Here is a 21,841-nt window from a genome sequence, read left to right as displayed (position 1 = left end):
AACAGAGTATCATAAGCTTTCATATTATCCATCATATGAGTATCATACTCTCAGATCCATTATTCGAAGTTTGTAGTTTTGGTTTTAATTTTTTATTGTAAGAAGGAAATATAAAGATGAAGTTTTTGATTGTGCTCTAATTGAAAAATATTGGGGATCTGAAGTTTTGATTGTGCCCTAATTGAAAAAAAATTGGGGATGTGAAGTTTTTGTTGCATCTTTACAAATTGTTCGACCAACTCCCAATTTGTTCGCCCGCGTCCCTTTTCTGTTCGAATATGAAGTTCTCAGGGTTCTCATTGCTAAAATGTAACACCGTACTTTTTTTTTATAACACAGCGGAAGTCATACTTACAAAACGTGCCCTTATGTACACACATAAGCATAGTTACTACAAATTCATTAATCAATACATATTTAACAAACAACCGGTGTTACTTTAATATCCGATTTTATATAGAAAACATCAGAGTTCTAGACTTTTCGAACACAACCCAACGCGCCCATATTCTCCCATGTCCACAAAAGCAAAAGACCTAAAACCTGCAAGGAGAAAGGTGGAGGGGTTAGCACGAAGCTAAGTGAATGGACTAATCTAACAGCTAAAACACATAGGTACAATTACTAGAACACGCATCATCAAATTAGGCAGACAATTAATCAAATAACCACTAGAACATACGGAAACAGAGTAATCGACCATTAGCAAATCACATAAAAGCAATACAAGTACAATATCATACAATAGTCAACAATTAACTAATTCCAAAGACTACCAAAATTATCTACAGCAACGGTCAATCCAAAGTAACCGTGATAACTACAAGCAATGGTCAATCAGAAGCAACCATCTGGGTAATCCGAAGCAACCCATTAAGAGACTCGGCAGCCTGGCCGGGCCAACGACCCCAGTTGATCAGTCTAGAATCTACCGAAAACTCATAACTCTGTATCACTAGTATAAGTCTTCCACACGTGACGGACGAGTGAATTCGACTTATATTAATCATACAACATCAATGAGCCCAACCTGATCAGAAGCAAGGTTGATCTCTCCCGACCTGATCAGAAGCAAGGTCGGTCCAATAAACGCGCGAGGTCATAGTCCACATCACACAACAACAAAGGTTCTAAGCATAGCAACTAGGTCAACGGTCTAGGTCATGTCACTATATGCCTTAACGGCTAGATTAACCCACTCACCGAATACCAGCATGAGAAGAACTCAGAGGTCTTATATTTCTGAGTCTTCACTTCTCCTGATCACTTGGAAAAGATACAAATAAAGTCAGTAATTATATCCTGATAATATTCTATCAACAAGACAGACACAAAAACGAGATAGAAACAAAATAATCATACATGCTCAGTCAACCGTACGAGTAACACCATCACACACACATTTGAGAACACTCAACCGTGCGGTTGACAACTCACTCGTACGTTTGGTCTATGACCAAACATCCAATAATGACTCACCTGATCCGTACGGTTCACTACACGAGTGACCAGTGACTCGTACGAGTCACATCTCAACCGTACGTATCATCATAATCAAAATATAAGTTCCCATCACCACTCACTCGCACGGTTCACCACACGGTTAACTACCTCAACCGTACGAGTGAACGCTCACTCGTGCGAGTGATGAAGAACAGTAGCAACAGCTAATTATATGGGTTTCAACCCAAAAGCACAACATCAAACATCAATACATACACTAAATCAACACCTACAAACATGTAATTACTATATGATAAGTCTACATCATAATTCAACCCATAACGACACTCAAAAGCGTGCAAAACAAGGCATACACCCTAAAACCCCTTTTTCTGACCAAAATAAAGTTTGATACAGATTCTTAAAAGTTTACCATTGGAAAGTATTTTTCATTACGATTCCAACGATACTTGATTCATCAAAAACGGAGTTACGGTTTGAAAGTTATGACCAAAACAAGTTTCCACAAATCTGACCTTGTGCTCACACGTGTGACTGAGGTCTCACTCGTACGAGTGAGTCCTCACATGTGTGGTTGACCCTCAAAAGTGTGGTCACTCGTACGAGTGACATGTCAAAAGTGTAGGTGCTGATGAACACCTATAGCTCGCTGTTTTCGCGTTTTTTGACCCCAAAACATGATTTTTGCTCAATCTGATCATGAAACCACTTCAAAAACATCATATAACAACTATAGAACATATATCTAACAACAATTAACACTAATAAACACAATTCATCAAGATTCAAGCATCAAAACTCACTTTTGCTCAAGAACACAAAAACCCATTTAATCAAGAATTCAAGCAACAATTCAAGCAAGCTAACCTGGATTATTGATCACAAGGATGATAATAATCACTCCTTAAAGCTTCTTGATCTAATTCTAGCTTAGATTAAATTAGGGTTTCAGGTGAAATTAGCTACGGGGTGTTTGTTTGGAAGGTTCAAGAAAATGATAGAAAAGGCTAGTCTCAAGCTTATATATTTAAGTTAATACACAATACCCCATCATACAAGGGTATTTATCAGTTATCTGAATTCTTTTGTACTTCGTTAGGCGGCCCTAACGGAGTCCAAATTAAACAAACGAACCTGTTCTGTGACCCTTGCCACAAACTGGTCTTAACCAAACAATCAGATACTTAAAAACATACAATTATAAAAATCACTTTTAATAACACTTAAGGGCAAAATAGTCTATTTCAACTAGGCCCAAAATGCGGGTGTTACAAATCTACCCTCCTTCAAGAGATTCCGTCCTCGGAATCTGGTCAAAGTCAAAAATCACAGTAATAAAATCTCATCAATTATTCATCAAGCAACACATATTAACAACAATTTAAGCAGTCAACTATCCTACTTCTCTTCTTAACTTACTGAAACTTCCGCATGATCTACCAAAATGTGCTTACGTTGGCCAGACGTAATACATTATCGTAGATCACGTCTCCATTTCAGTTAAGAAAATCTGAGAAACCTAAATCCAAGTCATCTCTATCACTACAACCAACCCTACCTCAAAGTACCTACTGTTAAACAGAATACATCATCTACATAACATACTAAACACATGATCCTGAAATCAAAAGCAATAACAAGGTTAGTCTAAACATACCAGTATTTAAGTCTTCTGATACAACATCAGTATCTGCTACCATCTGATAAGCTCTAGCTATAGCCGTGGGAGGACCTTTTCTTTTCTGTCCTACTGATGCGGTAGATCCACCAACAAACGCCGACTGTACCCCGGACCCTGCCCCGGAACCACCTCTACCCGCTGTCAGACATTGTGCTGACCTATGACCTTCTTTATGACAATTCCAACATACATTGCTTTCAAAAGAACATTGTTGAACATCATGTCTCACTACACCACACCTTAAACACATTTTCGTACTTGGAGAACACTGTCCACCATGGTAAGATCTGCACGAGTTACACCACTCTTTCTGTACGGAACCCAACCCACTCGTATTCAAAACTTCCCTCGTACTGGACCCAATTGACTTTCTTGATTTTGGACTGGACTGATAACTAGATTGACCTTCCGACCTCTTCCCATAAGAACCACTCCCCACTCCCGCACTCCTTGCGGCTTTAACATCACCCTATATCGCTTTGGCCATCTCAAAAGCTTGTGATAAAGAAGAAGCAAATCCAACCATGGACCGATACTCCAGCTTAATTACTCTAATAAAATTCTGAATTTTATCTTTCTCATACGGTACCCACTGTTGGCAAAACCTTAACTTAGAGGTAAAGTCCAAAATAACATCATCAATCGTCATATCATCAGTCATTCTCATCCCCAAAAACTCAGTTTTCAATTTCTCCAAATCATATTCTGAACAATACTGCTCGCGAACCTTAGCATGAAACTGCTCCCCTGACACTTGACTTAGTTGTTCCTTTGATAAATGACCTGTGATGAAGTCCCACCACTCCATAGCTCGTCCCTTGAACAAACGACTAGCGTATAACACTCTCAACTCTGGCTCGCACTGACAAGCATCTAATGCTCTTTCCACTTCCCTGAGCCAATTTAGAGTCTCAGTCGGGTCGGTTTTACCAGTATACTCTGAAGGTTGACAATTAAGAAAGTCCTTATACGAGCACTTCTTCTTTTCAAACATCGGTGGTTAGAAGAATGGTGTCTGAAACGGGTACATCACTTGATTCGAAAGTAGTGGATTGACCTGAGATGGTATCTGGTACTGAGGTGGCACATACTGTTGTTGAGAAATGTTTCCAAACTGTGGGTAAACATTTGGAGGAAAGCTTTGATTTATTGCTGTGGTGTTAGAATGCGATATCACTTGTTGTTCAAGCTCTTTGATCCTATCTTGAGCATCTTTCAACTGACTCTGAAGCTCTAACACTTCTTCTGATACTTCTTCTTCTGATACATGACCGTCTTCATCAGGAGCTCTAAAGGTTCTGGAGGCATTGGGGGCAGCGTCTTGATTACCTGACATATCTGCACTACCACAACATCTCACACAAACTCTTAGTAGATAACCGGTTAGTGCCTATCAACTAATACATAAAAGCTCCTACATTCACTTAACCAGTCCCCTTTGTGTTATGTTCGACAAGATCCTCTCAAGGTTTGGGAACATGACATTCAAGTACAATGTCGATGCGGCCAAACCTGGCTCTGATACTAACTTGTAACATCGTACTTTTTTTTTATAACACAGCGGAAGTCATACTTACAAAACGCGCCCTTATGTACACACATAAACATAGTTACTACAAATTCATTAATCAATACATATTTAACAAACAACCGGTGTTACTTTAAAATCCGATTTTATATAGAAAACATCAGAGTTCTAGACTTGTCGAACACAACCCAACGCGCCCATCTTCTCCCATGTCCACAAAAGCAAAAGACCTAAAACCTACAAGGGGGAAGGTGGAGGGGTTAGCACGAAGCTAAGTGAATGGACTAATCTAACAGCTAAAACACATAGGTACAATCACTAGAACACGCATCATCAAATTAGGCAGAAAGTTAATCAAATAACCACAAGAACATACAGAAACAGAGTAATCGACCATTAGCAAATCACATAAAAGCAATACAAGTACAATATCATACAATAGTCAACAATCAACTAATTCCAAAGACTACCAAAATTATCTACAGCAACGGTCAATCCAAAGCAACCGTGATAACTACAAGCAATGGTCAATCAGAAGCAACCATCTGGGTAATCCGAAGCAACCCATTGAGAGACTCGGCGGCCTGGCCGGGCCAACGACCCCAGTTGATCAGTCTAGAGTCTACCGAAAACTTATAACTCTGTATCACTAGTATAAGTCTTCCACACGCGGCGGACACGTGATTCCGACTTATATTAATCATACAACATCAATGAGCCCAACCTGATCAGAAGCAAGGTTGATCTCTCCCGACCTGATCAGAAGCAAGGTTGGTCCAATAAACGCGCGAGGTCATAGTCCACATCACACAATAACAAAGGTTCTAAGCATAGCAACTAGGTCAACGGTCTAGGTCATGTCACTATATGCCTTAACGGCTAGATTAACCCACTCACCGAATACCAGCACGAGAAGAACTCAGAGGTCTTATATTTCCGAGTCTTCACTTCTCCTGATCACCTGGAAAAGATACAAATAAAGTCAGTAATTATATCCAGATAATATTCTATCAACAAGACAGACACAAAAATGAGATAAAAACAAAATAATCATACATGCTCAGTCAACCATACGAGTAACACCATCACACGCACGTTTGAGAACACTCAACCGTGCGGTTGACAACTCACTCGTACGTTTGGTCTATGACCAAACATCCAACAATGACTCACCTGATCCGTACGGTTTACTACACGAGTGACCAGTGACTCGTACGAGTCACATCTCAACCGTACGTATCATCACAATAAAAATATAAGTTCCCATCACCACTCACTCGCACGGTTCACCACACGGTTGACTACCTCAACCGTACGAGTGAAGGCTCACTCGTGCGAGTGATGAAGAACAGTAGCAATAGCTAATTATATGGGTTTCAACCCAAAATCACAACATCAAACATCAATACATATAGTAAATCAACACCTACAAACATGTAATCACTATATGATAAGTCTACATCATAATTCAACCCATAACGACACTCAAAAGCGTGCAAAACAAGGCATACACCCTAAAACCCCTTTTTTGACCAAAATTAAGTTTGATCCAGATTCTTAAAAGTTTACCATTAGAAAGGATTTTTCATTATGATTCCAACGATACTTGATTCATCAAAAACGGAGTTACGGTTTGAAAGTTATGACCAAAACAAGTTTCCACAAATCTGACCCTGTGCTCACACGTGTGACTGAGGTCTCACTCGTACGAGTGAGACCTCACACGTGTGGTTGACCCTCAAAAGTGTGGTCACTCGTACGAGTGACATGTCAAAAGTGTGGGTGCTGATGAACACCTACAGCTCGCTGTTTTCGCGTTTTTTGACCCCAAAACATGATTTTTGCTCAATCTGATCAAGAAACCACTTCAAAAACATCATATAACAACTATAGAACATATATCTAACAACAATTAACACTAATAAACACAATTCATCAAGATTCAAGCATCAAAACTCACTTTTGCTTAAGAACACAGAAACCCATTTAATCAAGAATTCAAGCAACAATTCAAGCAAGCTAACCTGAATTATTGATCACAAGGATGATAATAATCACTCCTTAAAGCTTCTTGATCCAATTCTAGCTTAGATTAAATTAGGGTTTCAAGTAGTGAGAAATTAGCTACGGGGTGTTTGTTTGAAAGGTTCAAGAAAATGATAGAAAAGGCTAGTCTCAAGCTTATATATTTAAGTTAATACACAATACCCCATCACACACGGGTATTTATCAGTTATCTGAATTCTTTCGCACTTCGTTAGGCGGCCCTAACGGAGTCCAAATTAAACAAACGAACCCGTTCTGTGACCCTTGCCACAAACTGGTCTTAACCAAACAATCAGATACGTAAAAACATACAATTATAAAAATCACTTTTAATAACACTTAAGGGCAAAATAGTCTATTTCAACTAGGCCCAAAATGCGGGTGTTAAATAAAAAGTTCTCATTTGATCCCTCTACACTATATATAATATATATATATATATATATATATATATATATATATATATATATATATATATATATATATATAGTGGTAGGATCAAGAGGGAAGTAACCATTCGGGAGGAAGCGGGGGGAAGCAAAATTTTTTTTTTTCATTTTTTGAAAAAACTTTGTTCACGAACATTATAGATGAGATGAAAATATGAACATTTAGTAGAGACACTTTGTGATAAATGTTTTTATATTGGCGGGAAAACGCTCGAAGAAGAAATATATAACAATTATCGTGTTTTTCGAGCGTATTTTGAGGTTTTAGCTATTGGGGTTTAGATATTAGGGTTTAGATATTAGGGTTTATAGGGTTTAGATATTATGGTTTAGAAATTTAGGGTTTAGGGTTTAGATTTAGGGTTTAGATTTAGGATTTAGATTGAGTTTTTAACACGAACGGTTTAGAGTTTAGGGTTTAGGGTTTAGGGTTTAGGGTTTGGTGTTTTGGGTTTATGGAATAAACCCAAAACACCAAACCCTAAATCCTAAACCCTAAACTCTAAATCAGGCTAAATTTTACTTCACAAAACATGAAAAAAAACGTTCATATTCTTCACGAACAATATTATCTTGAATGTTATTTTTGTCGATCGTTTTCCCGCCTAGATAATAACATTCATCACGAAGTGTCTCTTCTAAACCGTTCGTGTTAAAAACTCAATCTAAATCCTAAATCTAAACCCTAAATCTAAACCCTAAATCTAAACCCCTAAACCCTAAACCCTAAAATCTAAACCCTAAATCTAAACCCTAACTTAATTTGATGAAAAATGATGTAAAACAAGTGTAGAATAGCATGTTCTACATGTGTTCTACATCATGTTCTACATAAAAATGTAGAACAAAAATAGCACTTGCATCTAGCCAAAATAGTTCGACCCTCTTGAAAATTGTTCGCCCGCCAAAAAAAATTGTTCGAATATGTGATTTTTTGTTCGGCCGCGTCCTATTTTTTGCTCGACTACCTTAGTTCTCAGAGTTCTCATTCCTAAAATGTTCTCATTTGATCCCTCTACTATATATATATGTATATATATATATATATATATATATATATATATATATATATATATATATATATATATATATTAAACGTATGTTTACCAGAGCTTAAGTTTTAGTTCTTTTATTAAAGCTATGTTTTTTAGTTTTGAATCTTATGCTTTTTTTGTCATGTATCCCTTGATTCTGGAGGTTGGTTTTGACGTTAATAGTTTGTATCATAATATGTTATGAACTGTTGCTTTAATGGTATGAATGGAGACGGGGATACTCGTTTACCCGATATTTAATAAGTAAATGGGGACCCGAATACCTGTGGGAAAAATCCGAAACCCGATAGTTAGTAAGTAAATGGGGACCCGCCGGGTATGAAACCGAGTTTGGGACCGAGATTTCTAATCGGGTTTCGGACTGAGATTATCCATACCTGGCCCGATGTCATCCCTAAATTTTCAACACGGTACTACTTCGTGTCTTTGCCTGATCTCCACAATTTTTTTAAGTAAATAAATTAAATTTAAAATTAAAATTAATAATATTTTCCACCTTAATTAATCTACATTTATATTCACTGCGTATAAACACTAGTATTTACTTCAAGTTTAACTTTTTGATTAAGAATACAAAAACTAAAAAAACATCCGAAGAGTTTTTCAACTTCTTTATCCGTTCTTTGAATCATAACATACCCACACATAATACACCGTCGATGATGAAATCGTCGATCAGAAGCATCAAAGATGATCATCGTCAAAATCCAATATGAGTTCTCCGAGATTTGAAAGAACGATAAGTTACTAAAACTTATGTTTTGAATAAATCTTTATCTTTATCTTTATCTTTATCTTTATTATTTACTATATATTAAAAGAAAACTTTAATATTGTTATCAAATCTTCAAAAATCTTTGTTGGCAAAATCTCACACATCTTTATCTTTATCTTTATCTTTACCTTTATTTTTATTATATATTATAAGAAAACTTTAGTTTTGTCAAATCTTCAAAAACAAATTGTTGCCAAAATCCCACCCATTGAAATAATAACTTTTAATCTCAACCCTGTAAAAAACTAATGATATTTCATATACAAGTATACATCATCAACAAATACAATTCCAAATTTTTTCACATCCTTTGCTCAACGTATTTTAATCTCAACCCTGTAAAAAACTAATGATATTTCATGAATATTTTATATTCCTGTAGGTCAAATTCGATTGGCTAATTCTTAAATCCCGCCATAAAAATGATCTTTGTAAATTATTATTATTATTATTATTATTATTATTATTATTATTATTATTATTATTAATATTATTATTATTATTATTATTATTATTAATATTATTATTATTATTATTATTATTATTATTATTATTATTATTATTATTATTATTATTATTATTATTATTATTATTATTATTATTATTATTATTATTATTATTATTACTACTACTATTACTATTATAAATTAGGGTTAACGGTACAAATAAGTTATATACTTTCATTAATGTCCCATTGTAGGTTATATATCTATTATCGTCTCACTTTCGGTTATATACATTCAAAAAGTGTTCTCATGTCAACAATTGATTACCAGTTACCGGTACAACCGGTCAAAATAATTACGTTTTATTTTTTTGTTTTTCTTACAAATGACATGTACTAAATATAATTAAAGATTAAAACTATAAATCGGTATATAGTTTCTCTTTTGTTCCAATGTAGGTTATATAGTTTCTTTTTTGTTTCAAGGTAAACTATAATTATGATGACACGTCATCAACTTTTTTCTTAAAGGTTAAAAAAGTATAATCGTTTATATTAATACACTTTTCGAAAGTATATAACTAGATTCGAAGCACCTACCTGCTTAGTACTGTCACTAAAGGATCAATATGCTTAGTACGGGCATGAAAAACTAGATTCGAAGCAAGTTTGATTACACTTTCGTTGTCACAATTTAGTTTGACAACGTAATCTACTTCTTCAAGTACGTCACCAATCAATCTTCTTAGCCAAGTGCATTCTTAGCCGCCATTGTTGCAGCTATTTATTATGCTTTCCATGCTAGACAACGCAACAACATCTTGCTTCTTGCTACACCATGAAATAACCTCGGAACCCATGTTAAACCAGTAACCTGAAGTTGAATGGCGATCATTTGCGTCTCCCATCCAATCTGCATCCACTGAACCATTTAATAAAGCATCATCACACTTTTTATACCACAAACAGCGGCCCATTAATCCTTCATCGTCATTTTCGAATTTTGACAACAAAAGAAATAAACATTAAGTTTTGAAAATTAATGCAAATTCGTCAACTATCCAGAGGATGAAATGCGAGAACCAATCCCCTCGCTCCACGTCCTCCAACGACCCGTTTTATAGCTCGTGGTTCGCCCCTACCACGATACAACGGCTCGAGCCACTTTAGAAATCAGGTTGTAAATTGATAATCATGGATTGGTTCTTGACTCGTGAAACACTTTTCTAATTAAGTATTTCGCCCCTCACGAGCCTCGGGTTGACACGAAATCTTAATTGGGATAAGACAAAAACAATTTTGTTTCTAGGCAAGAAGAAATCAAAATCACGTGTAAAGAATCTGTATGTTTATGTGTATTTGTTCATCATGAAAACAAAATAATATTCCTATATTTGTAGGAAGTGAAAAGGTGTGAGTGAAAGGACACAACCTTTAACCAAAAGATGTAATCTTTCTAGCGAAAAGATAGAACTTTTCGTTCACACTTAATGGAAAATGGTGGGATTTTGAACCTTTTCAATACCACAATTTTCATAACAGTACCAAGCTAACTCTTACGGGCGTGTACTCCACACTCTCCAAACCCGTTATAAGTAAATCTTGATTACCCTTGCTTTCAAGTAAATCCCAATTAAGTAAAATACATGTTGATAATACTAAAATATCCAACGGCCACAAGGGCCCCACAGAGCCCGTTGTGGTCGTTGTTGTGCAGCGAAATGCCTTCGTTGAACACCGTAGCATATGGTCTTATGTATGTGTATTTGACAAACAACTACCTTAGACCATTCATTACACAAATGGTATTCGTTGTGGTGTTGTGGGGTGGTTTTTGCTGACCTGGCATTATTTTGGGATTTAGGGAGCGATGAGGTAAACGTATTGTTGTAGTGTTGTGATGTTGGGGGTAAAATATAATTGGTATTGGGTTAATTAATAATGTATTTAAATAAATAAAAAGGAAAAAAATATGATTGGCTTCTTCTTCGTTGTGCTCATCGTGATGTGACCCTATAATATCACAACATTTTTTTACCACAACAGTCCCATAGAGCCCGTTGTAGCCGTTGTCCAACAACAATATCCCATTGTTATGTCAAATAATGGATAAATATATATCTTGCAGCTCCAATTAAAAGTCTTGCTAGCCAAAGTAATCCAAATTTAAGTCTAACCATATCTTTATTTACTAATTGCAACTAAATCCTCATACTAAACTAAGTTACACTTTAATCAATTAAAAATTATTACTACATATGCTAACAAAACTGAAAGTAGAAATATGTGATTAAAGGTAGTAGGATAACCCATTTACTCTAATCATCTTTAATCATGTATATATGAAAATTAGTTAATTACCTTCCAAAGGATGGGTGATGATTTGTCCAACAAATTCTCAAATATGGGATGTTTTTTCAACATGTCATCCTTCTTCATCTACATTAATTCAGTGAAATAATACGATGTTATTGCCATTGCAGGTAATAACAATTAAAAAATAAAACAGTCGCTAGAGAAATGATTTATTTATTGAATAAAAGCAATCAGGTTAAACGAAACTATACTCCATATCAAACAGTGACTGGAGAAACGGATCGGAAATTATCAGAGAATAAAAGATAAAATGTCAGAAAAAAAACTCCTTAAAGTCTAATGTAGTACATATATTTACATTACATTTTAATTTTTAAAAAAATAGTAAACTAATTAATTAATTAATTAAATACCAATAAATACTAAATTACTAAATACTTATTATTAAAAGATAAAAAGTGTTTTACAACAACATCGTCGGGAAAAAAACAAGTTCATAACTTTCATTTTGAAAGTCAAAATGGACCCATAGTAAAAAAAAGAAGAAAATACAGCCAACGTCACCCCGATCAGAGACAACGAATGACCACCACCAACTGAGTAGACAACTACCATAATCGGCGAGGCCTGAATACTGAAAAAATACCGCAACGGACGACGACAGAAATCCTTGGCTGGAGGTAAACCGGTGACCCACCAACCGGGTGGAAAGCCACCATAAACCACCAGCCACAAGGTCACCAACACCTCGCGTCAGAAACAACAGGGAGCCACCGTTATTCTTTTTAGAATAACCTTTATAGATTTTGTTAATGACAAATATATATAAAAATACACTTTCTAGCAATAAGTTAAATGATGAAAAATGATAAAAACACACTGAAGAACAATAAATAACACTTCAAACATTTTCAAATGATTATTAACCTCCATAGATATGAATGTCCAATTACAGCCAAAGAAGAAACAACTATTTACACACAATCAGATATCAATCAAAGCAATGAATTTTACACTCTAGACCTTCAACTCTTGGAAAAGATAGCGCGAGTGTCTACAAAAATAAATCACACTCAAAAGTATCCAGAGGGCTAACTAGTACTAATATACTCTTGGTGCATATTTTACACTCCGACCTTCAATTCTTGACACCATACACTTCTAGTCCGTGCTCTCTTATCACTTTATCACATCAACTCCTTAGCTTGAAGATCCAGAAATAACAACAAAGCATGTAAACTACAACCACCCTTTGCACCAATAATCCTACACAACATACCAGGTTATATACTCCGTACTATTTAACCAACCAAGATTGAAACTATAATTACCTTTTAACAGGGAAAAAAAAAAAGTATTACAATGGAACTAAAAGTTATTTAGTGTAATCATTTGAATTACATACCTTAGCTTTCAAAAGTACTGTTCCAATCTTTCTAACACATCTTTTGTGCCTAGCATCCTTCTCATTCTTCTCATCCTTCTCATCCTTCTCATCCTACATTAAATGCAAGAAGACAGAATTTTCTATTTCACATTTTGTCTAATTACTACTTAAAAGAATTAGAGAACATATCAACTGCTTAGCTTTAAGATCAACTGTTCTTATATTAATTCTAACAAGAAAACGAATTTTGCTGTTTTCCATTACAAAACAAGAAAAGATTTATATTTTTTAACCCTCTATATATATATATATATATATATATATATATATATATATATATATATATATATATATATATATATATATATATATATATATATAGGGGCAGTATCAATGGGGAAGTTACCAATCGGGGGGAAGCGGGGGGAAACAAAAAAAAAATTTCGTTTTTTTTGGAATTTTTTTTTTCGGTATCAAGATCACACGAAAATATGAACATTTAGAAGAAATACTTCGTGATGAATGTTATTATTTAGGCGAGAAAACGATCGACAAAAATAACATTCAAGATAATATTGTTCGTGAAGAATATGAACGTTTTTTTCTTCTTCATGTTTTGTGAAGTAAAATTTAGCCCGATTTAGAGTTTAGGGTTTAGGGTTTAGGGTTTGGTGTTTTGGGTTTATTCCATAAACCCAAAACACCAAACCCTAAACCCTAAACTCTAAACCGTTCGTGTTAAAAACTCAATCTAAATCCTAAATCTAAACCCTAAATCCCCTAAACCCTAAATTTCTAAACCCTAATATCTAAACCCTAATATCTAAACCCCAATAGCTAAAACTCAACATACGCTCGAAAAACACGATAATTGTTATATATTATTTCTTCGAGCGTTTTCCCGCCAAAATAAAAACATTTATCACAAAGTGTCTCTAATAAATGTTCATATTTTCATCTCATCTATAATGTTCGTGAACAAAGTTTTTTCAAAAAACGAAAAAAAAAGTTTTTGCTTCCCCCCGATTGGTTACTTCCCTCTTGATCCTACCTACCTATATATATATATATATATATATATATATATATATATATAGTAGAGGGATCAAATGAGAACTTTTTTTGTGTGAGAACCCTGAAAACTCAAAAATACGCTGAAATTTGAGCAAAAAAGGGAAATTCGTGCAAAAAAAGGTGAAATTCGAGCAAAAATGGGACACGGGCGAACAAAAAACGTGCTATTCGAACAAAAAACGTGATATTCGAACAAAAAAAAAGGCGGACGAACAATTTGTGTTCTACATTTTGATAGTCGAACAAAAAAATGTAGAACACGTTGATATTCGAACAAAAAATGCGATATTCGAACAATTTGTGTTCTACATTTTGCTATTAGAAAAAAAAAATTAAAAAAAAATTAAAAAAAATTAATTGCTCGACTATGATTTTTTTAATCGTCCGTGTTTTTAATTTTTGCTCGACTTCCCTTTTTTTGCTCGAATTCCCCTTTTTTGTTCGAATTTTAGTGTATTTTGGTGTATTTTGGAATTCCTAAAGTTGTCACACTAAAAAAGTTCTCACTGGATCCTCTCCCAATATATATATATATATATATATATATATATATATATATATATATATATATATATATATATATATATATATATATATATATATAGGGTCATAATCAAGAGGGAAGCACTTTTTTGGGGGGAAGTGGAGGGAAATAAAAATTTGTCGTTTTTTTCGAAAAAAATTTCAGACATCAAGTTTAGGTGAAAATATGAACATTTAAAAAAAAACACTTTGTGATAAATATTATTATTTACGCGGAAAAACGATCGAAAAGATAATTAATAACATTCATCATGAGTAATGTTTTCAAAAAAAAAATCTGAACCCTAAACTCTAAACCGTTCGTGTTAAAAATTCAATCTAAACCCTAATTTCTAAACCCTAAACACTAATTTCTAAACCCTAATAGCTAAACCCTAATTTTTGAACCATAATTTCTAAACCCTGATTACTAAACCCTAAAAAAAAACTCAGAAGCATAATATAACTCATGATGCATGTTTTCATTTTTTTCTTCGAGCGTTTGCCCGCCAAAATAATACTCCGTAACATTCATCATAAAGTGTCTTTTTTAAATGTTCATATTTTCATGTGATCTTGATGCCTGAAAAAAATTCAAAAAAAATTCGAAAAAAACAAAAAACATTTATTTCCCCCCAAAAAAGTGCTTCCCTCTTCATTAAATCTCTCTCTCTCTCTCTCTCTCTCTCTGTATATATATTGGTAGGATCAATGGGGAAACAACCAATTGGGGGGAAGCAAATTTTTTTTTTTTCCGAATTTTTTTTAGGCATCAAGATCACATGAAAATATGAACATTTAAAAAAGACACTTCGTGATAAATGTTATTATTTAGGCGGGAAAACGATCGACAAAAATAACATTCAAGATAATATTGATCGTGAAGAATGTTAATCTTCGAACGTTTTTTTTCTTCATGTTTTGTGAAGTACTTTTTGTCAAAATTTAGCCCGATTTAGAGTTTGGGGTTTAGGGTTTAGGGTTTTGGGTTTAGTCCCTAAACTCATAACCCTAAACTCTAAACCGTTTGTGTTAAAAACTCAATCTAAACCCTAAATTTCTAAACCCTAATTTCTAAACCCTCAAAATACGCTCGAAAAACACGATAATTGTTATATATTATTTTTTCGAGCATTTTCCCGCCAAAATAAAAACATTTATCACAAAGTGTCTTTTTTAAATGTTCATACTTTCATCCAATCTATAATGTTCGTGAGCAAAGTTTTTTCAAAAAAAAAAAAATTTTGCTTCCCACCGTTCCCCCAATTAGTTACTTCCACATAGATCCTACCACTATATATATATATATATATATATATATATATATATATATATATATATATATATATATATATACACACACACACACACAAAAAAGACCTTTCATCTATGATTAACGTTACCAAACTATTCTTAATGCGCAATTTTTTTTTCATTAACCTTAGAACCATTTTATATACTGTAAGTACTAATCAACAACATTAATACATAGCAAACAATGGTATTATCAATTTACATACGTTCACAAATAGTATGTTGATGATCGCAACTTATACATAAAAAGATAGTAAATTCTTTTTTAAGAACCGATAATAATCATGCATAGTTTCTACAACCTTTGGCTGAAAGCTGTTACTACATGTAATATATATCTCATGATACTAATTGTTTAAGTATTTCATAAAATTATGAACATTCTTAATTTGGTATATTTTATGTCTATTGGTTTACTATTTCTAGCTTTTAATGAAATTCATATTATATTTTGTGTATAAAAAAATTTATACGAAGTCATTTTAGTATGTAAAGATATGATAACTTACTTGAAACTCTAGTGCTTTCTTGAGTTCTATTAGAACTATTCTCATTGTTGGTCGTATCTCTCTATCTTCACTTAAACACCGATACACAATGTTTAAGAATGTAGTCAATGATCTTGGCTTGATTTCTTCACTTATAGCTTTAAGAACTACCTCGTTTTGTTTCTTGCTTTCAAACTCGTGTTTCATGAAATTGAGTAGAGATTGTCTCTCATGTTTGGGGAGTTTATATGTTGCTCTACCAGACAAAATCTCCAACAAAGCCACACCAAATGAATAAACATCAGATTTTACTGTTAAAATACCCGACTTTAAGTACATCGGGTCCACGTAGTCCATTGTGCCACATGGATGATCAATGGCGAAGTTTGTTTCCTCATTCATTGTACACCTCAAAGAAAGTCCAAAATCACCAATTTTTGCCTTCCAATCATTAAACAATAGGATGTTAGCAGTTTTGATATCCCTGTGTATCACCACACCTTTTCCTTCAATACCTTCATGAAGGAAATTCAGCCCCATCGCAACGTCTATGCATATTTTGAGTCTACTTCTCCATGTAAGACTAGAATTATTCAAATGATTATCAAGACTCCCTTTCGATGCATACTCATAAACAATGAGTTTTTCATTAGTTTCATTGCTATATCCAACAAGACCGATAATATTTTCATGATTATACTCACAAAGAATCTGTAGCTCATTGTAATATTGTTTCTCCCCTTGTCCTTGACTCTTATCCAACTTCTTTACAACAACGGTAGAATGTTCACTAACGTTTCTGTGTGCTAGTTTTCCTTTGTAGACTAGCCCAAAACCTCCTCCTCCAATGCAATTTGCACGATCAAAATCACGTGTAGCCAATTTAATGTCATCAAATGACATTCTGAAGGGGTCCTTGTGATTCTCCTGTCAATCAAGAGACACTAGATGAATAAGTTCGCCAATGATAATCATCTATTAGCACTAACATTTGTACTTAAGTTTGTTGAGTTGATAATTTTTTTTTTTTTTTTTTGTAAGCGAAGAAACCCTCCTATGAACAAGCACATTGGCTCCCCCATAGAAGGTAAAACCTCGGGTAATGCTGGTGAACTGCGCATTATGCTCACCCTCTAGTCACACTCCTTTTTTGAACAATTTGGCATAGCCAGGAATTGAACCTGGGTGGTGTGCTTCATTGGGCAACTTGATGGCCACTCAGGCAAACCTGATTGTTGAATTGATAATTATCTCTTTATCATTATTAGAGACCATTATATGTAATCTTTATACATACATAATCACCACAAGGATTACCAATGGGGGATAAAAGAAATAAAAGAAGATAATAAGATATTATAATATTAATCATTAGAATTCTGACTTACGTGAAAAGATAAAGCTTTTTGAAGTTCTTTTCGGACGACTTGAACTTCCGGACGCTGATTATGAGATTCTGCCAAACACTTTAAGGTAATATTAATAAATGTATCCAAAGAGTCTTCGTTGGGTCCTTTCTTCAGAAATAAATTGTTTTCATTGTTTTCTTCCTTAATCGCACTAGCTAACTTCTTCTTTATTGTCCCTTCATCAAACCATTGTCTCGCCAAAGATGCCATCCCTTCGTTTTCTTTGCCCTTTTCGAATATAACTTTGAAATGATGCTTGCCACATAGGATTTCAAACATAACTAATCCAAAACCAAATACATCTATTTCTCTCTTTAGTTTATCAGCCTTAACAATATCTTGTTGAGAACTATCATTTTGATTTGAATGGATAGTTACCGACTTTTCAAATCCTACAATCTTTGCACTGAAAATATCATCCAACTCAATCTTTTCACATAACAAATCACCGTGAATTACTATCTTTTGGTTCTCCATCCCATTGTGAAGATAATCTAATCCGTTAGCAACATCAATGCATATTTTCAAACGTTTTCCCCACGTAAAATCAACATCGTCCAAAATGTGATAAAGGTATTTATGAGAAACATACTCATAAAAGAGCATCATCCTATCACCATGAATATAAAATCCAAGAAAAGATTGTATATTGGGATGCCTACAACCGTCAAGTGCTTCTATTTCAGTGGGAAACACATCTTCTTCATATACAATCAATTTGGTTGTTACAGTGCGACGTCTCTTGGGTAGTTCATCTTTATTCTCCCATTCCACGAAAGAACCATAGTCTTTATCATAGTATTCAATTTCTTGTTTGAACGTCTTAGGGTAGGGGTTCGTATAGGACTGTGCATAGAGCTTAAGCGGCGAGGGTGGGGGTGAATGAATGTGTGTCAGTTCAATCCTTAGATGTTCCCACTTCTTCACCTATAACATTGTTAAAAGAGAGGTAAAGAGATTTTCAACTTATAGTATTAGAAAGATGAAACTAAAGGGTTTTGCTAACGGCATTTAATAAACTCGAAATTTCTATAGATATCATAATTTGTAATTAATACACGCCTAAAAATGGAAATTATCATATTAGTTTAATGAGTATCAAATACAAATCTATCTATACATTATTATAAAGCGCGTGCAAGTTCGTAAGAATCATCATTTACGAGGTCTTTCATATCCTCATGTAAGTGCCAATAATCGGGCTTGCAAATGATTTACTTAGAAAAATGAAGTATCGTTAATTTTATAACGAAGTTCTAACTTAAAAATTACGATACTCCTCTTTGGTATTACATGAAGGGGAGGATGATAATCATGAAAAGACCAAAGTCCAAAAAAGCAATTGGCCCCTTACTAGCTTTTGATTTTTCTTCTTTTTATTTGGAATTGATTTCCCACCCACATATCTTATATATCAAGTGTACTGAACTACTGATAGTGTAATATGTAAGTCATTCTTATTGAAGCTTTACTACAATTTCATTAAATGCACAACGTAACGTATGCCCCGAAGGCATACGTTAGCAAAACCCAATAAAAGATTACTCCTAATATAACTTGTAGCTCCAATTAAAAGTCTTGCTAGCCAAAGTAATCCAAATTTAAGTCTAATCAATTCATATTTCCTAATTGCAACTAAATTCTCATACTAAACAAAGTTACACTTTAGCCAATTAAAATCTGCTACTACATATGAAACATGAAAGTAGAAAAGCTGTGATTAAAGTGAGTAGGATAACCCATTTACTCTAATCACCTTTAATCATGTGTATATGAAAATTAGTTAATTACCTTCCACATGTCGGGTGATGATTTGTCCAACAAATTCTCAAATATTGGATGTTTTTCCAGCATGTCATCCTCCTTCATCTACATTAATTCAGTGAAATAATACAATGTTATTGCCATTGCAGGTAATTACAATTTAAAAAAAAAAAACAGTGGCTAGAAAAAGGATACATTAATTAAATAAAAGCAATCAGGTTAAAAGAAACTAATAGATTATCACAAACAGTGTCACCAAAGGGTCATGGAGAAAAAACTCCTTAAAGTCTAATGTATAACAGTACATTTTAAATTTAAATTTAAAAGTCTTATTGAAGGAAAATAAAAATAACAGAAATGAATGTCTTACTTGTAAACGATTTGCTTTCGAAAGTTGCTTCCAAAGTTTATCCGTGTCTGGGCGTAATCCTGGATCCTCTTGTAAGCAAGAATACGCTGCATCTGAAAGGCATTTGAATGATTCCGGATTCAATTGATTCCATAAATCCGGATGAATTATATCCTTCAATGTTCCATTTTCATAATGAAATTTAGCAATTGAAGCTAGCAACTTATTATCTTCGAATGCTTTCTTCCCACACAACAATTCAAATAAAACGACACCAACGGAGTAAATATCTGACTTGTAATTCACACCTTCATACTTTTCAATAGCGGGGTCTACATACCCTCGTGTACCAATCGCTTTCGAATGAACAACTTGCTTCATTCGTTCTTTTGAATGTCTAATGGAATACTCAAATCCAGATAATCTAGGACAAAAAAATTCATCTAATAAAATTGTAGAGCTGTTGATGTTACGGTGTATAATATAATCACCTTCCAATTTTGTATTAATATCAAGTAATCCCCAGCAAACCGCCCAGGCAATAGTCAATCTTCGGTCAACGTCGAGGGTCAACGGGTCGGTTATATACCGCGAGAGACTTCCTTTAGGATAATGGCGGTTTATGATGATTTTCTCACCTTTTTCGTCACAAAATCCTATCATTTCGACTATAAAATTATTCCTCCGGAAACTAGAAAGTGAAGAAACCTCAGTCCAAAACTCAACGTCTCCGTTACCGTATTTACGATCTAGCCTTCGAGCAGCAAATTTGATCATCGATCCGTTGTGATCAAGTTTTCCTCTGTAAACTTTTCCGAAATCACCTTTTCCGATGATTCTCTTGTCGGAGAAGTTGTTGGTTGCATCGAGTATCTTTTGAAGTGGGATTCGTAAGTGAGCAAGTTCTGAGATTGCAGATTCCATATTTGTATTAATTAAGTGAAAATGGTGAAGCACAAAAACAAAGGGTTACAATTATTACGATTTAATTAGAAAATAATAGGGGGGAAAATGATGGATCGAGAAGTGAAAAAGAAAGAGAACTTATTGAAGTATGAATAAAGAAAGAAAGATACCAACGCGTTTCGAATAAAGAAAACTTATAGCTACTTGAAAACGTTAACAACATGAAGATACTTGAAAACATTAACAAGATAGGAATAAAAATTTGACCCAACTTTTAACAACTTGACTTTAAACTATGGAACTTGACATCTATTCATATTCGTAGTAACCCGGGACTAAAGACCATAGCAAGTCTGTTAACTTTACAACTAATTAAACATGATGATGAATCTAATTACTCTGTTGGTAAGCCACCAATAAAGAGAGTAACCAAATACGAAGTGTAATTCATCATTTCAACCTATCCTGCTAACCAAATTTTTTTAAAACATTCATGTGACATTTCATCAAATACCTCATGTGCATCATGTTCAACCTATCTGTATAGAAAATATGATGTACTTAACTAATTAGTTATGTTAACATAACTATGCATCAGCAAACTTAACATATTTATGAGAAACACAACTAAAATAAAGAGGTTTAACTTGCAATAATCCAATAAAAAAGGAGTTATTTATAATCACATTCGGCTTCTCATAAAGATTCATTGAAAAACTGAATAATAATTACAATAAAAACAACAATAACCAATGGGATATAAGGAGGTAAATATACAAGTATGACAGAGAGTTGAATATTTTTTTTATACATAAACAAAAGGGTAAAACAATGTTTACAAACCGAATTAAATATTTTTCAAATGAGAA

General features: G+C 33.9%; 1 protein-coding gene across 3 annotated transcripts; it reads right to left on the bottom strand.

The window, feature by feature from the left end:
* Positions 1-12,691: 12,691 nt before the first annotated feature.
* LOC139876900 (uncharacterized) lies at positions 12,692-21,143 on the bottom strand. Of its 3 annotated transcripts, XM_071864302.1 has the most exons (7): positions 20,558-20,647; positions 20,088-20,463; positions 19,745-19,822; positions 17,933-18,880; positions 16,566-17,471; positions 13,165-13,257; positions 12,692-13,025 (listed from the first exon to the last, which is right to left on the bottom strand). In XM_071864302.1, exons 2-7 carry the CDS (start codon positions 20,445-20,447, stop codon positions 12,999-13,001), a joined length of 2,412 nt encoding a protein of 803 aa, XP_071720403.1. In that variant the 5' UTR covers positions 20,448-20,463; positions 20,558-20,647; the 3' UTR covers positions 12,692-12,998. The 3 variants fall into 3 exon arrangements, with proteins under 3 accessions (XP_071720403.1, XP_071720401.1, XP_071720402.1); XM_071864300.1 differs by having other exon boundaries at positions 20,088-21,143; XM_071864301.1 differs by having other exon boundaries at positions 13,165-13,248; positions 20,088-21,143.
* Between the last annotated feature and the right edge of the window lie 698 nt (positions 21,144-21,841).

The sequence above is a fragment of the Rutidosis leptorrhynchoides genome, chromosome 11 (assembly GCF_046630445.1).
Source record: "Rutidosis leptorrhynchoides isolate AG116_Rl617_1_P2 chromosome 11, CSIRO_AGI_Rlap_v1, whole genome shotgun sequence".
NCBI classification, from domain to species: Eukaryota; Viridiplantae; Streptophyta; class Magnoliopsida; order Asterales; family Asteraceae; genus Rutidosis; species Rutidosis leptorrhynchoides.
This window is presented reverse-complemented; position numbering and strand designations above follow the sequence as displayed.

Excerpts from the sequence above, each read along its gene's own strand:
- LOC139876900 (XM_071864300.1), bottom strand. The coding sequence starts at position 20,990 with ATGGAATCTGCAATCTCAGAACTTGCTCACTTACGAATCCCACTTCAA. Across the intron at positions 17,472-17,932 it reads AAAAAGCTTTATCTTTTCAC|GAGAATCACAAGGACCCCTT; the intron begins GTAAGTCAGAAT and ends CTTGATTGACAG. Across the intron at positions 13,026-13,164 it reads CAGTACTTTTGAAAGCTAAG|GATTATTGGTGCAAAGGGTG; the intron begins GTATGTAATTCA and ends TATGTTGTGTAG.